A 12,904-nucleotide genomic window follows, 5' to 3' on the forward strand; every position below is an offset into this window, starting at 1 on the left:
GTCCAATCAAAAGTGAACATGTCATATTCTGTAGACATCTGGTACGTTTTAATATTCAAATTTGGTAACACAGCGGAAACCAGCTGCAACACAAAATCTGCTGTGCCCTAGGGCATTTATATAATGTGCCCTAGGGCATTTATAGGATGTTCCATTACATTGGAAGGCTATTTCACAAATAAAAGTTTTAATTCATATCCTAAACATGTTACATTGACAAAGGGGACGGTTGACGTAAACACATTGAAAACGAAAATATATCAGTTAGGGGCGATAGTTTTTAAGTCGGATAAAACCCTCGTACTTGGGCTCTTCTGGTATATAAAGTCCAACCCTACGATAAAATGTCTCGGCCTGCGGCCTCGACATTTTATTGTTGGGTTGGACTTTATATACCAGAAGAGCCCGAGTACTCGGGCTTTATCCTATACATGGAAGTGGTCATATAGTAACTTGGGGCAACAAGATGTTGGGAAAATAATTAGCCAATCTTTAGAAACTAGTCTAACCAAAATTTTAAATGATACAAGAGACAGAAACCATTTCAAGTACTGCACAACATTTTTTAGTCTTTATTATTGTTGATAACAGCAATTATCTTTCGTTGTACAACAAGGACCATATGTTAAAATCTCACCAAATATCTCAATATTTCTGATTAAAATGAGACAATACAAAGATGAAGATAAAGTTTGAACTAAAACATATAGATTATTTGACTTGAAAAGTAGAGTGGCTTGTTTAAGTAGACACTGAGTAAGTATCTCACCGACTCCTGTCAATAGTGGATTGTAATGACAAAGATATATAGTTATTGATTCTGGAATATTGCTTGCTAGTGTTGTCACTGGTTCCTGTTTCGAGGGCTTTATGTGTCACACAATTATAAATTAATAATTCCAGTGTTCTGTCAAAATGTTGATCATTAAATTTAAACATCTCCACACTTAGAGATCATATTCCATGATTTAATGGATGTACATTTATCTGCATTCTGTTGTCTTTGTAACTCTTTGTGGTTATTGCTGGGTCAGAAGTCGAGCAACTGAAAAGAAGATCCCTCTGACCTTTAACCTTTTGACCTTCAGGCATTTCATAATTTGACTTAATTTTCAACTTGTTTACTTCAGATGATGACTTGCATACATTTCAGTTTCTTTATGTCTTTTCAGGATTTATGCCATTGTAGCTTGCCACCTCCAGAGGACTATGTCAACACCATGGCTAACTATAATGGAAATTGAAGCCTTCAAATTTCTCCAGTAGAAAATTCTGTGACAGACTTTGAAACCAGAGGATGTTTCATTACCAGTCTCTGTATGTCTCTCATAGATGCATTCCAACAGATGTGTTTAAAGGGACTCTGTTGATGACTCACATGCTTTCAGAATGGTGTCATGCATTGAGGCAATGTTAGAAAACTACCCAGCATGCTGTGCTATTGACGTCAGATTTCCAATTGAACTATCCAATTACTTGTAGAAAAATCTGTGTGCCAGTACCTTTGGCTTAAGCTCAATTTCCAAATGGTTGGCATATCCTGTGCTAGCTGAGCGTTTTTTAATCTAACTTAATCCCTGCCAAGAATCTCCCTAATACAACTTGAGACCAGGTTTATTTTTTTTGGCCAACAAATGCACGCTATCTACTTAGTTGAAATGGAATAGCCCATACCCTCCTCGTCCTGTTGCTTTCTCCCGACTATACTAGCAGGCAGCTTCTTTTGAAACTTTTACTTTCTGGTTAATTAGCCCCCTTAATTCTCTACTTTCCAAACCACACTGACTACCTGGGCATATTTTGTTTTCCTGTTTTCTAACAGCAATACAAACATCAGTTACACCACATTGATGAGTTTTTGTGAAATTAACTAAAGTGACAATTTCATACTTATGCAACAAAGTGACATAGTCTTTTTTTAATTTTTTTTCATTACAGTAGGGGCACATTGAGGTTATAAAAATAACACAATTCTGAACTTTATGACCTGAAATTTCCGAGAGTGAAAACATGACCCCTGTAAACATGTCCTGTTTAATTCATCAGGCGAAACATTCTTAGTGCAGTTAAAATGTTGGGTTCACTCACCGAAATTTCACTGACTTACATACTGTCACACTAAATAGTACTGTTATGTTTCAGTCTGCAATCAATCTATACTGCTAACTGATCCTTTGATGAAAACTGAGTTGTTTATTTTGTGAGTCTCAAGCATTTGTGTGTATGTATGTATGTATGTATGTGTGTGTGTTCCTGTGTGTGTAGTATGACATCGGTTTTCCTGAGATTTATGGTACCTTGGCAAGCTGAACTTTGATAAACAAAATAGTTTGCTCTAAGATGCCCTCCTATGGCTTCTCATTCACATACTATCATTTACACCATGGGTGTATAAATTGAATCCTCTGGGGTGTAGACTGAAATGGCAGTTGAGAACCAGTGTTGCGGTACATATATATAATATATTAACGATGATGCACACAAATATAGAAATACAATTAATGAATACAAAACCAACTCTTTCAATTTCAAAATTGCAGACCTTTGTCTGGTGGAGGGTTGGTGTCAGATGTCACATTAAGTAATCCTACAGCATGTTTGTAAGATTTCTCATTAAAAAAAATGAAAAAACTCTAAAAAATAAAAAGATAGAAATGAACACCATATGAAACATCAAATGCACTGTGAATGTTGACTGCTTACATTTCAAAAGGATATCTGTACACAATTTACAATGTGCTTTGGTCAACAATATACAAATAGACAGTAATCTGTACAAAGTTCATCTGCTCATCATTTGATAAATTTCTCTTCCATTTTTTTATCTCTATACCACAGAACTGTTCTTCATCCCTGGACGATCCTCTACTGCTATGGTTACAAGTCTTTTCCTCTCTCTCCTCTACATCTCTCAAAATTCGATCCCTGATGTCATATGGTTCTCCACTGTAAAAGTGATTGACCTCGAAAATGAAAACAGTTTTCCACATTCAGTCGATCCCTGTTTGTCAATACTTCAGCTTGGAGACACATCAAATTGGAACTCGTAGCTCTTCTCAGAGCTCGACGAAAACGAAAACAACGCTGTGTCAGGACTTAAACACTTCCTGCCTTCAAGAGCACAGCTACACGTGCCTTTCCTACATGGGCTGCTGCTTAGTGTACTCTCAAAGTCCAGTAATTGTCCCATGAAGTTAAAGTTCGGTGAGATGTTGGCTTTCCTTTTCTTCACATAGTCATAGGCATCGTTCAATGAAAGAGCTAACTTCTGCATGAGGTAAGCTACTGTCACTGTCACTGAGCGACTGATGCCAGCCAGACAGTGGACTAAAATTCCACATTTGGCTTGTCTTGCTTCCTCTGTAAAAGGTAGAACGAGAGAGAGAGAAAAAAAAAGGTCAATTTCTTTGAACTGCTTATTTTCAGACATATTAATCATATTGACAACTATTCACAGACAATTCTAACAAACACTTGCATAGTATCCCAGTAACACGTCTTTTATATTCAAAGAATGGAGTACTGACTGAAGTAGGGATCACAATGTCACCTTGAAAGAGAAGTACGCTTATTGGCTGTAATTTTTTTTCCCTCCAAAAGAGTGTTGTTCACCGAGGTTAAAAAAGGCGGCAAAAGCTCTATGATGTTTACACTTGGTTAGACAATGGGGAGTTGCTTCAGGTACCCCATACCATACAAGGTGTGTTTAACAATCACCTTTTATGGTAGCTAGCCCAGCTAATCCAATACGACCGACTTTCCAACAAAACATCCCATAGCCGGTAAAGAGATCCGCCTGGTTGCACAAGAATAAAACACTGACAGTGGACAGATGAAAAGAGGAAAGAAACCACTCAGAGCAGAAAAAAAGAAAGCCATGGAGACAGAACGGGGATGGGCAGTATTTCTCCACCACAAAATACTTAGAAATGGAAGGAGTTCTCATAAGCAGCCTGAAATCATTTAGTAAATAGAGTCTGTCTGGTATTTCACTCAGTTTTGGCAACACACAATTTTTTTATCCATAATTTCATTTTGACAAAACTATCAGCATTTTAAAACCTAATTAGGCTGAATTATCTATATATTGATACTATGAAAAGAGGCAATTTGAACCCTCTCAATAAATCAACCTGACTGGTTTTTTTTATCTGAATATAGATGCAGGTTGCAAGAATTAGCCGTAATGACTAAACATTAATTTTTTTTTCTTGCTATGGTGTACAGCGATATCACATGACATTCCAGGAAGCCTCTCATTGCATATTCAGAACTGCTGTTGAAAGACTTAGAACAACAACAGGCTTGTTATCCCTACTGAATCAAGTTCATGAATAGGACAGATGTATCATTCTTCAGTTACTTTTTAAGAGAGCGCTAATAGTCATTTCTGGGAAGAGAGGATGTCGCCCTTTCCTCTCTCCAATTTTCAGACAGCTTTCAAGATATACAGGTCTAAGATGGTTGCTATGACAACCGTGCCATCAGACTAAGCGTACATTACCGTCTTTATCTAGGAGAGGAACTTCCTGGGCTCAATCTTAGGGCAGAACATGCAGTTACCATGGCACCGATGACATCATTGAACAAAATCCCTTTCAAGTTAGTTGTATTTTATTACTTCGTCGTATGTAGGATGTAATTTTATGCTTTTTTAAGCAAACTTGTACAACAGGGGAACACAGTTCAGACAGTGATGAAAATTGGTCAGTCAGATACATAAATTTATAAAACCTTAGCTACCAAGCGATTCAGCAATTCCACATATCCTTTCTGTGGAAAGACTTGGTACAGAACATCTCTAAGAGACAGAATTCCTTCCACACCTAAGCCACTCTGTGTTCAAAAAATCAATACCTCTGTCAAAAGAATCTGTGTAATTACACGTTGACTTCTAGAGAGATAGATTCTTCTTTGAGACCTGACTACCTTTGACATCAAACTTTCACCGATTCTAAAAGATCTTCTACGGGCCACACAAGCTGTTTGTGTAGTGAACTTTTAGAACAACGGGATGCCTTTCCTAGAAGCACTTATACACTTCCATAAATCATTGGCTTCCTTTCCTATCAGTTTTCTCTCTGATTTCCATACAAATCAGGCAGATGATTGCACATTTTTTCCCAAGTTTCGTTGGTTTTGAATAACTTATCACAAGTGTGAATTGTTCTTCAACAATTTGACAAAGTCTGTATTTATTAAATCTTGGAAATACAAGATGATATACTTTCAGTAAAAGAGACCGAGAACAACAGTACATGATCTTGTGTTAATTATTTGTTATTTACACGGACTTTAGGATGGAAGAGCCTTCACCAGGGCTGGAATCAAGGTTTCTCTCTCAACTCATAGTTTTGAAAAACACCCGCGAAAACGAACTTTGCAAAAGAGAGACTGTTTTTTCTGTGATGTATATCAGCAGAGTGATGTCAAATGCCAGTGAGAGGACCCAACTGCTTATTCATCACTTTTGAGCATAAAATATGGAAGTAGGGCATGGCAGTGGATAGATTGGGGCATTGATAAATGCCATAGGGCACACAGCTTACACAAATTGTAAAAATACCCAGGCCAGGCTCTTGAAGTATTTGGCCGAGTTCCAAGTTGCAAGACTGGTGTCTACAGCTCTAGTCTACTTGGGGCATTAATCACAACTTTGTATCCTGAGATGACATCAAGGGAGAAAAAAGCAATCGCATTCATCGAAGATAACTTCAATTCTGTCGATGTTTTCTTGTTTCAAAGACCAGCAACTGATGACAGACCAAACACATATAAGGTTACGCAAGAGAAATTCCAATGGATAATTTAGTGGGGGCAACTACCCAGTTTTTTTTCTCTCATAACCTTCAACAAATTGTTATTGTTTAACTTTTGAATTTTAAAACCAAGGAACAGCACTTTTGACTTGTAAAACCAAGGGACAGCAAGGGACCACACCGTGTTTGACATCACACAACCTGACCACAATTATAAAAAGAAGTAGGCTGACACCATCCTTCTACCTTTTCGGAAGTGACGAAGTGGGTCTCTCCACTTCAACACAGATGCAAACAGTGAAGTCAGCAGATACTAAGGAGTGTTTCAGACAAACCAGGTTTACATTGGAACTGGTCCAACAGCTTGGCAGATCAGGGCATGACATTAGTCACACAGGTTTTATGTTCCCAACAATAGGTTTGTTTCCTCTTTTGGAGAGCTGCCGTTCCCGTCAATAACCATCCACCTACGTTTCTTCAAATTGTACACAAGCACATTATCTGATGAAGGGATGGGCCACTTTTCTCTGGCCATGGTTCCAGTCTGTTCACAAAATACATATTGTGGTAAAACTAATGCTTTTCCTCCGACCTTTTTAACCTTTAATAAGTTTACTTAACATAAGGAGAACTTTTCTTGAGAGATGAAAGAGGGGGGTTGGTGTTAGGAAACGCTTGCATGACACTAATAAAGTGCCTTTTTCTCAGTGGCAAACACTTGTTGTTAGGTGTGGAATCTTCAAAAGGCCACAGAAAGTTCTGAAAGGGATTTCAAAATGAGTCTAGATATCATGTGTGAAGATATTAATTCTGTGACAGTTTTGCCAGTTTTCCTCCTTACAATCTTTCTGTTTTCATCAAAATGATAGCCATCATTGTTTGTCATCTCCTCTCCAGGAATAGTTAATTTTTAATTTTTGGCGGATTTAATCTCCAGCTGTCAGATCCCAATCTTGTTGCTTGTAGTCTATTTGAGGTCAAAGTTGACCTCAAATGGGTATCCTTACTTATGACAGAAGCTTGGCAGGGCTTCAACAACTTTCCACATGTTGGGAAACCAAAGGGCTCACTGTGGCTGTCCTGTATTTACAATTATTTCACTTGTGAAAATCTCTGATAACTAACCTCCTGTCGATGAATAGATAAACAAATAAAGACTCCACAAGTTGGGGTCTGGAGAAATATATTGAAATGTACTAGACTTCTTCACAATATATGTTCCCTGACTAAGAATGTTGAAGGCCACTTAAATTTTTATTACAGGAAGAGAGCTGCATTGCTCTGGAATCTCTTAGCAAATTTATCACTTCTTATCATCATAGACTAGCAAACGAGGCAATTAAAGCATTTTATGAGACTGAAGTGACACAACATAATATTTGACAAAGCGAAAGTTCCAAACAAATTAAAAATGGACAAGAAGAGTTGAACTTACCGATGAAACCGATTGCCTCTGGAAAGAAAACCGAAAGGTTTTGACTCCAGTGATCACTAATTGGTATTTGCATGTATTTGAAATCCCCTTCACTCTCGAAGCAATTTGGGATGTTCGGCGTAACGTTCAAAATGTACTTTATACCATGCTTTGACAACATGTCCATATTTTTTGAGTCCTGCGCTGAGCCAAGAAACAAGTAGGGTAAAATTTCAACCGGGAATGTATTATCCAAGGGTGTCTCTGGGTTGATATCGCCTGATTCATTACAATTAATATTTAGTCCCTCTATCCCGGTAATGAGAGTGTTTTCATCACCATCAAGCCTTTCACAGTGATCTGGGTACTGTTTACGAAATGAGGAAAACCCTCCTGCGAAGAGAAAAGAGAAATGAAATAAAATAGTTTTAAAATAATAATCAAATATATATATATATATATATATATATATATATATATATATATATATATAAATCTATAATATAGAAGTATAACATCCATATAACATCCATAATCAAAGTTAAAACCTCGACTTCGATTTTCAGATGTAGGATGCTGTCTCTGAGATGATCAATAAGCCATACAGAGGCTTACATCAAAACATCCTCTTGCTTTTTATGTTGATGTTTTTTTTATTCAGAAAATCCATCAATTCTTTACTCAAGTTCCTTTGAGCGAATACACTTTACGTTGCAAGTTTCAATACTTTCTGTCATTCTTGTCAAGTCAACAGACTACTCTAAAAGACTGTATAATTATGAAATTTAGTGCTGTACACTGTTAACATTGACATGACATTGCTGAAACCCCGAAACTTCAACGTTCAGCTGACAGGCAATGGATAATTTATTTCTTACAGCCAGCCAACTATGACATTGAGAATAAGTTAAAATACATGTATATCTCCCGCGTTTGTCTATTTGGGTCACATAGATAAAAATATGATAGGAAAACAAACATGTGTGTTTCCGCTGGCTTTAGCTGATAACGCGGGCTTCGTGCGTGTTTTGAGTAAAACTGCAGCAAGATAGGAAAAACTCTGATAGGCCCCATCCCTTTCGCCATTTTGGTTTTCTTTGCCGTTTACACTACGTTAACTCCGCCCCTTCCCTTGGCTCGTACTGTCTACATCAAAGTTACGAACGGAACACTGGCTTTCTTGGGTTGTCATCCCCCAAAACCAACGAATAATGTACTTAAATTTCGTCTAATGTTTTTGTGGTGGTACATATTCAAGTTGAATTGATAAGTGTGAAGGAATTTGTCCGTTCCGTTCGGCACTCTCATACACGTACACACACACATGCACCAAAACATTATAATGAATGGGCGAACCGTACCTTGCAAGTAACACGCATGACAGCCATCTTCTTTTAGTTTTTTCAAGAGCAGGCAAAGAACGCCGTCTGTGTTGTCGTTCAAATTTGACGTGTGGTCGTCGTACAAAACTACGGTTCCCACCTGGGACTTCTTCAAAAATTTTTCCTTGCCATGTTCACTCGATATCAAAGTTTTGAAGGAAACGCCGTGTCCCTTCTTCAATCGCCTGAGTAGGAGACTAGGCAGGGTGACATTGATGGCACCTTCAATGTGCGATTGGGTGAAGTCCCTGCTCGCTCGGCAGTCCAGCAATACAAGATTATCGTTCGTTGTCAGTTGTTTCTTCAACCATTCCGTTCCTTTTCCTTGAGCCATAGTTTCTTCAAATGTCATTTCGTCCTGACGTTTTTCAAACATGAAAAATAATCACTGGGGAATCACGGAGGAGACGGTGTTGGTGGGTTACGTGTGCGCGTCAACTATCGACGTACAGTGGTTGATAGAACTAAAATCTCCTTCACGCTTGTCGTCCATTAACATATCTTCAACGAACTAGAAATGGTCACTTGAAGATGTACGGATTATATACGTGCTGGCGATGCAATCACTAATCACACGGAGCCGCTTCTCACGTCTTGACTGCCGACTGACTATAGCGATTCACCCAAACGTTGACGATTGTGACTGACTCGCCTTCGACATCACATGTAACGTGAGAGGCTCGTTTGAAAACAACTTGGCAAATCAGAGGCGCGCACTGATTTTCTTTCCCCTTGCAGCACGTTGACAGACAAGAAATCGTGTGTCCATCGAGCAGCAAAATAGAAGCACTAAACTGATCAATCGTATTTCCTTATCCAATCAGAAGCAAGGAGATCTTTGACATCACTGATTAAATTACGGTCACTATAGTAACTGTTCTGCTAAATTATCATCTGCGCTGTATTACTCAGGAAGCTCCGCCTACAGAACGTCTTGTGGTTTTTCAATCGATGACCCCCGCGGCGTTGGCATTTCCGGCCAACGTTTATTCAAGTAAACCTATACAAACACGATCGCAAGGTCTTTGCTCATTACCTATTAACAGCTTTCAACGTCTCGACAATACAAAACCATCGTTGCGAGTGGTGTTTGAGCGGCTCATTTTCATGATAATAAGAGAGAGAATGGAGTTGCTCAAGTATGGTCTGAGAAATAGGAGTACATACGAAGCTACGTTAGAGTGGTAAACTATATATTTCTGGGAGATTGGTGATTTTCACCGCCGATTCAGCGCTGTCTCGAAGATGTTTCATATCTTCGAGACAGCGCTATATCGCAACTCTGAGGTGGCCGTTTTCTCGAAGAGATCAACATCCAGTGTCACGGTGTTCCGTCGCGTAAATCGAGGTTTAAGGCTGTTGATGACCGTAAAAACGGCGTATATACGGTAACACTAACAGTGGCAAAGCGCGTGCTGCCACGATAGATATTGTCACGTCGAACTCTGTGTAATTTCCCGCGCTCTGAAAAGCGCGCCAATATCGATACCATTTCTATTTTCTACCCTCAAAGAGTGTAATTACTTGAAGCCAAACACGTTGGATTTACAATATATTATGTATTTTTATTACATTTAAGAAATGATGTGTATTTACACTTTGCCAATTGTTCTAGCCTTCGAAGTTAATATAACTAGGGTTATATTTCAGTTCGAAGATGACAACGCCGATTTAACGTTTAACGGGGATTATTGATATGAAACCGGTTCAATATTAAATTTCTAGTGTAGACATAGCGGAAAATGTATTTTTGTTGTAGGCCTATTCCTCGTTTGATATCCTAAAAGTGTCCATATTGAACATATTTCAAAGTTTTGATATTCACAATTATTTTTTGATGTCCCTCTTTTTTGCCGGCCCGTGACACTATTATTTATTTATTTATTTATTTATTTATTTTATTTAACTTTTTATGTTTCCTCGCAAGCTTAGTGTTTCTACACTTGCTCTCTACCATGGATGTCTCTACCAACCATCGTCGGTAAAGATTTAAAGTGTTCCGTTGTCCGCCAATATTTCATATATATGAATATAGATTTCTCATTTGTTCGTTCCCCCACCCCTAAATATATGCCGTTCTTATATTTCACTTTAACCTAGCACCTGTTCTTATCGCAACGGCTTAGCCAGAGCTTTGCTTCAGTCATTTCACTCGTATAGCTGCCATGTATGGAGACAATATCCTTATATGGAAATACTCGGGCACCAACCGAACTACCTCGGCTACTTGTACATGTATACGTCGGCGAACGGTCGCCCATCGTGTGCATGTGATCACTGTATGATACTGCGCGAGGTGACACGAGCACTGCTTGCTTGCCAAACTATTTTTAGTACCCAATGGGCACTCAAGTTCTCAAGATTTCGCGTGGCTGTGATGTTTAATGAAACTAAAGACAGGACTGACAGAATATTTTTGTCATTTAAATATGCTGACTACCTGAAACAAGGAAGGGCTTTGACGTTTCCTTTGATAAGGAGGTCAGTGTACAACGGATTTGATATAGCTGTCTACTGAAAAAACTTCCACACAGTGCCGGTATCATTCGCATTTGCAACACTATGGAAACCACATAAGAAAGAGAGAAAAATAATTCTGCCAAAGACAAATGTTGAAATGTTGTTTGTTTACATGCTTATGATTTTTCAGCTGACATCTCAGTGGCATTTTCTTCTTTCTTTCGATATCTCATGTAAATAGGAAAGTCTATAGGCACTCTATACGTGATAAACTTCCAATGTTGGGTTTGTAACAATGCTCGGCACATAGCCCTCGTATAATTTTTACAGATTTCTATGAAAGCCAAAACGTCGTCCCTCCTTTGTCCAGAAAAGGAACACGTTCGAGGACATTTTTGTACAGACTCATTATAGGCCTATAGAACGTAAAACATTCGTGCTTGAATATTTGTGGGCCGTCGGACACTTTGTTTACTATATTCTTTATTATTTGTCCGTCATCGCGTCACTGTGTTTCTGTGCCCTTCCGATAGGCCATGGCTTGTCTCTGAACAGTCACCGAAACATTTCAAGTTCATCATGATTTCCTTAAGTGAAAAGGTGTATAAGGAAAAACACGGTGTCTGAAAAATAGCTCGACTGTACAGCTTTGACAGGAAGAAATTCTGGATTCATCCAATATGAACATTTATAACCCTAGGCTATAGGCTTTATAGTATACATCTGCCAGATATTGTATTCGATAGGACCGTTGATTCCAACTATATCCTCAGCCATCTCTTCCATATGTGCATTTTTCGGAAGACAGAAATGCTTTGGGAGAGAAATATTTCAACTTGAGATTGGTCTTTACAGGAGTGCTCTCGTTTCCGACCGTAATCCACACGCAAAACTCAATAATAATAAAGGAGTATGAGTCGATTAATAAATCACAAAGAGGCAATTAAGTTTGGCGGAGTTGCGACGTGTTTACAGCTAGAAATTCTTTGTCACCCACTTCTTGCTATGGAAACGAAAATATATGTTTAGATTGGATGTAAAATGCTTCCTAAAATAAGTCGTGTGAGGAAGTCACTGACTAATATTTGAAACGAATGGAGAGATGGCTCCCAGCCAACGCCATAGCAGCCTCGTCCGGTCTTCAGATCATGTTTGCTTTTCGTGAAAGAAGAGCGGGGACGCGTGGGCATACCGTTCCGGACAGGAAAAAAACGCCACGACGGACCCACAGGATGAACACACGTCCCCACCGTGGACCGAAGGCGACTTTCCGAACTGCGTAAATCAAAGTTAGTGGGTCGACAGTGCGATTTTCTTGAGTTGATGTGCGGTTAAAAGTCAAGTTGTGGGTTCGCAGAGCCAGAAACTTTACGATGATAGATCCTGACTTCGTCCAGAGCAAGTCACGTGAATAGTGGCGAAATGATAACGAGATACGATGTTCCTTATCAAAGTGATACCATAATGTGTCATGCAGAGTTAAACATTTACAAATTCCTCTCAGGTCACCAAAGACATAAAACATACATGAGGTCACACACACAACATTCCCGACATAAAGACGCTACAAAAGTGCCGAAAAGTTAAGTACATTTTAGCTTTGCATAGTGACGTCATTCGTGATCATTTTAAGCGTGGTTATTAAATATAGAAACTTGACTGCTGGCCCATCTGAACACTCCAGGAAGTGTGTTCACACCTACAGTAAAATATATTAACAGACAGGCAGCACTAAAATGAAAGTGACGCGCGCTGTTAGTAAAGCTCTTCGTGTTTGATATACAACCTAAAATATGGTTCACAGTCTGTCTCTCTGTGTCTCTCCACAGCCAGCTAGCCAGCCAGCCAGCCAGCCAGCCAGACACACACACACACACACACACACACAC

General features: G+C 38.9%; 1 protein-coding gene across 1 annotated transcript; it reads right to left on the reverse strand.

Moving 5' to 3' along the window:
• Positions 1-542: 542 nt before the first annotated feature.
• Positions 543-10,672, reverse strand: LOC139135873 (dual specificity protein phosphatase 6-like). The gene is made up of 3 exons (XM_070703635.1): positions 8,535-10,672; positions 7,195-7,566; positions 543-3,360 (listed from the first exon to the last, which is right to left on the reverse strand). The coding sequence occupies exons 1-3, from the start codon at positions 8,929-8,931 to the stop codon at positions 3,017-3,019; spliced, it is 1,113 nt and encodes a 370-aa protein (XP_070559736.1). The 5' UTR covers positions 8,932-10,672; the 3' UTR covers positions 543-3,016.
• Between the last annotated feature and the right edge of the window lie 2,232 nt (positions 10,673-12,904).

This window comes from Ptychodera flava, chromosome 6 (assembly GCF_041260155.1).
Source record: "Ptychodera flava strain L36383 chromosome 6, AS_Pfla_20210202, whole genome shotgun sequence".
NCBI classification, from domain to species: domain Eukaryota; kingdom Metazoa; phylum Hemichordata; class Enteropneusta; family Ptychoderidae; genus Ptychodera; species Ptychodera flava.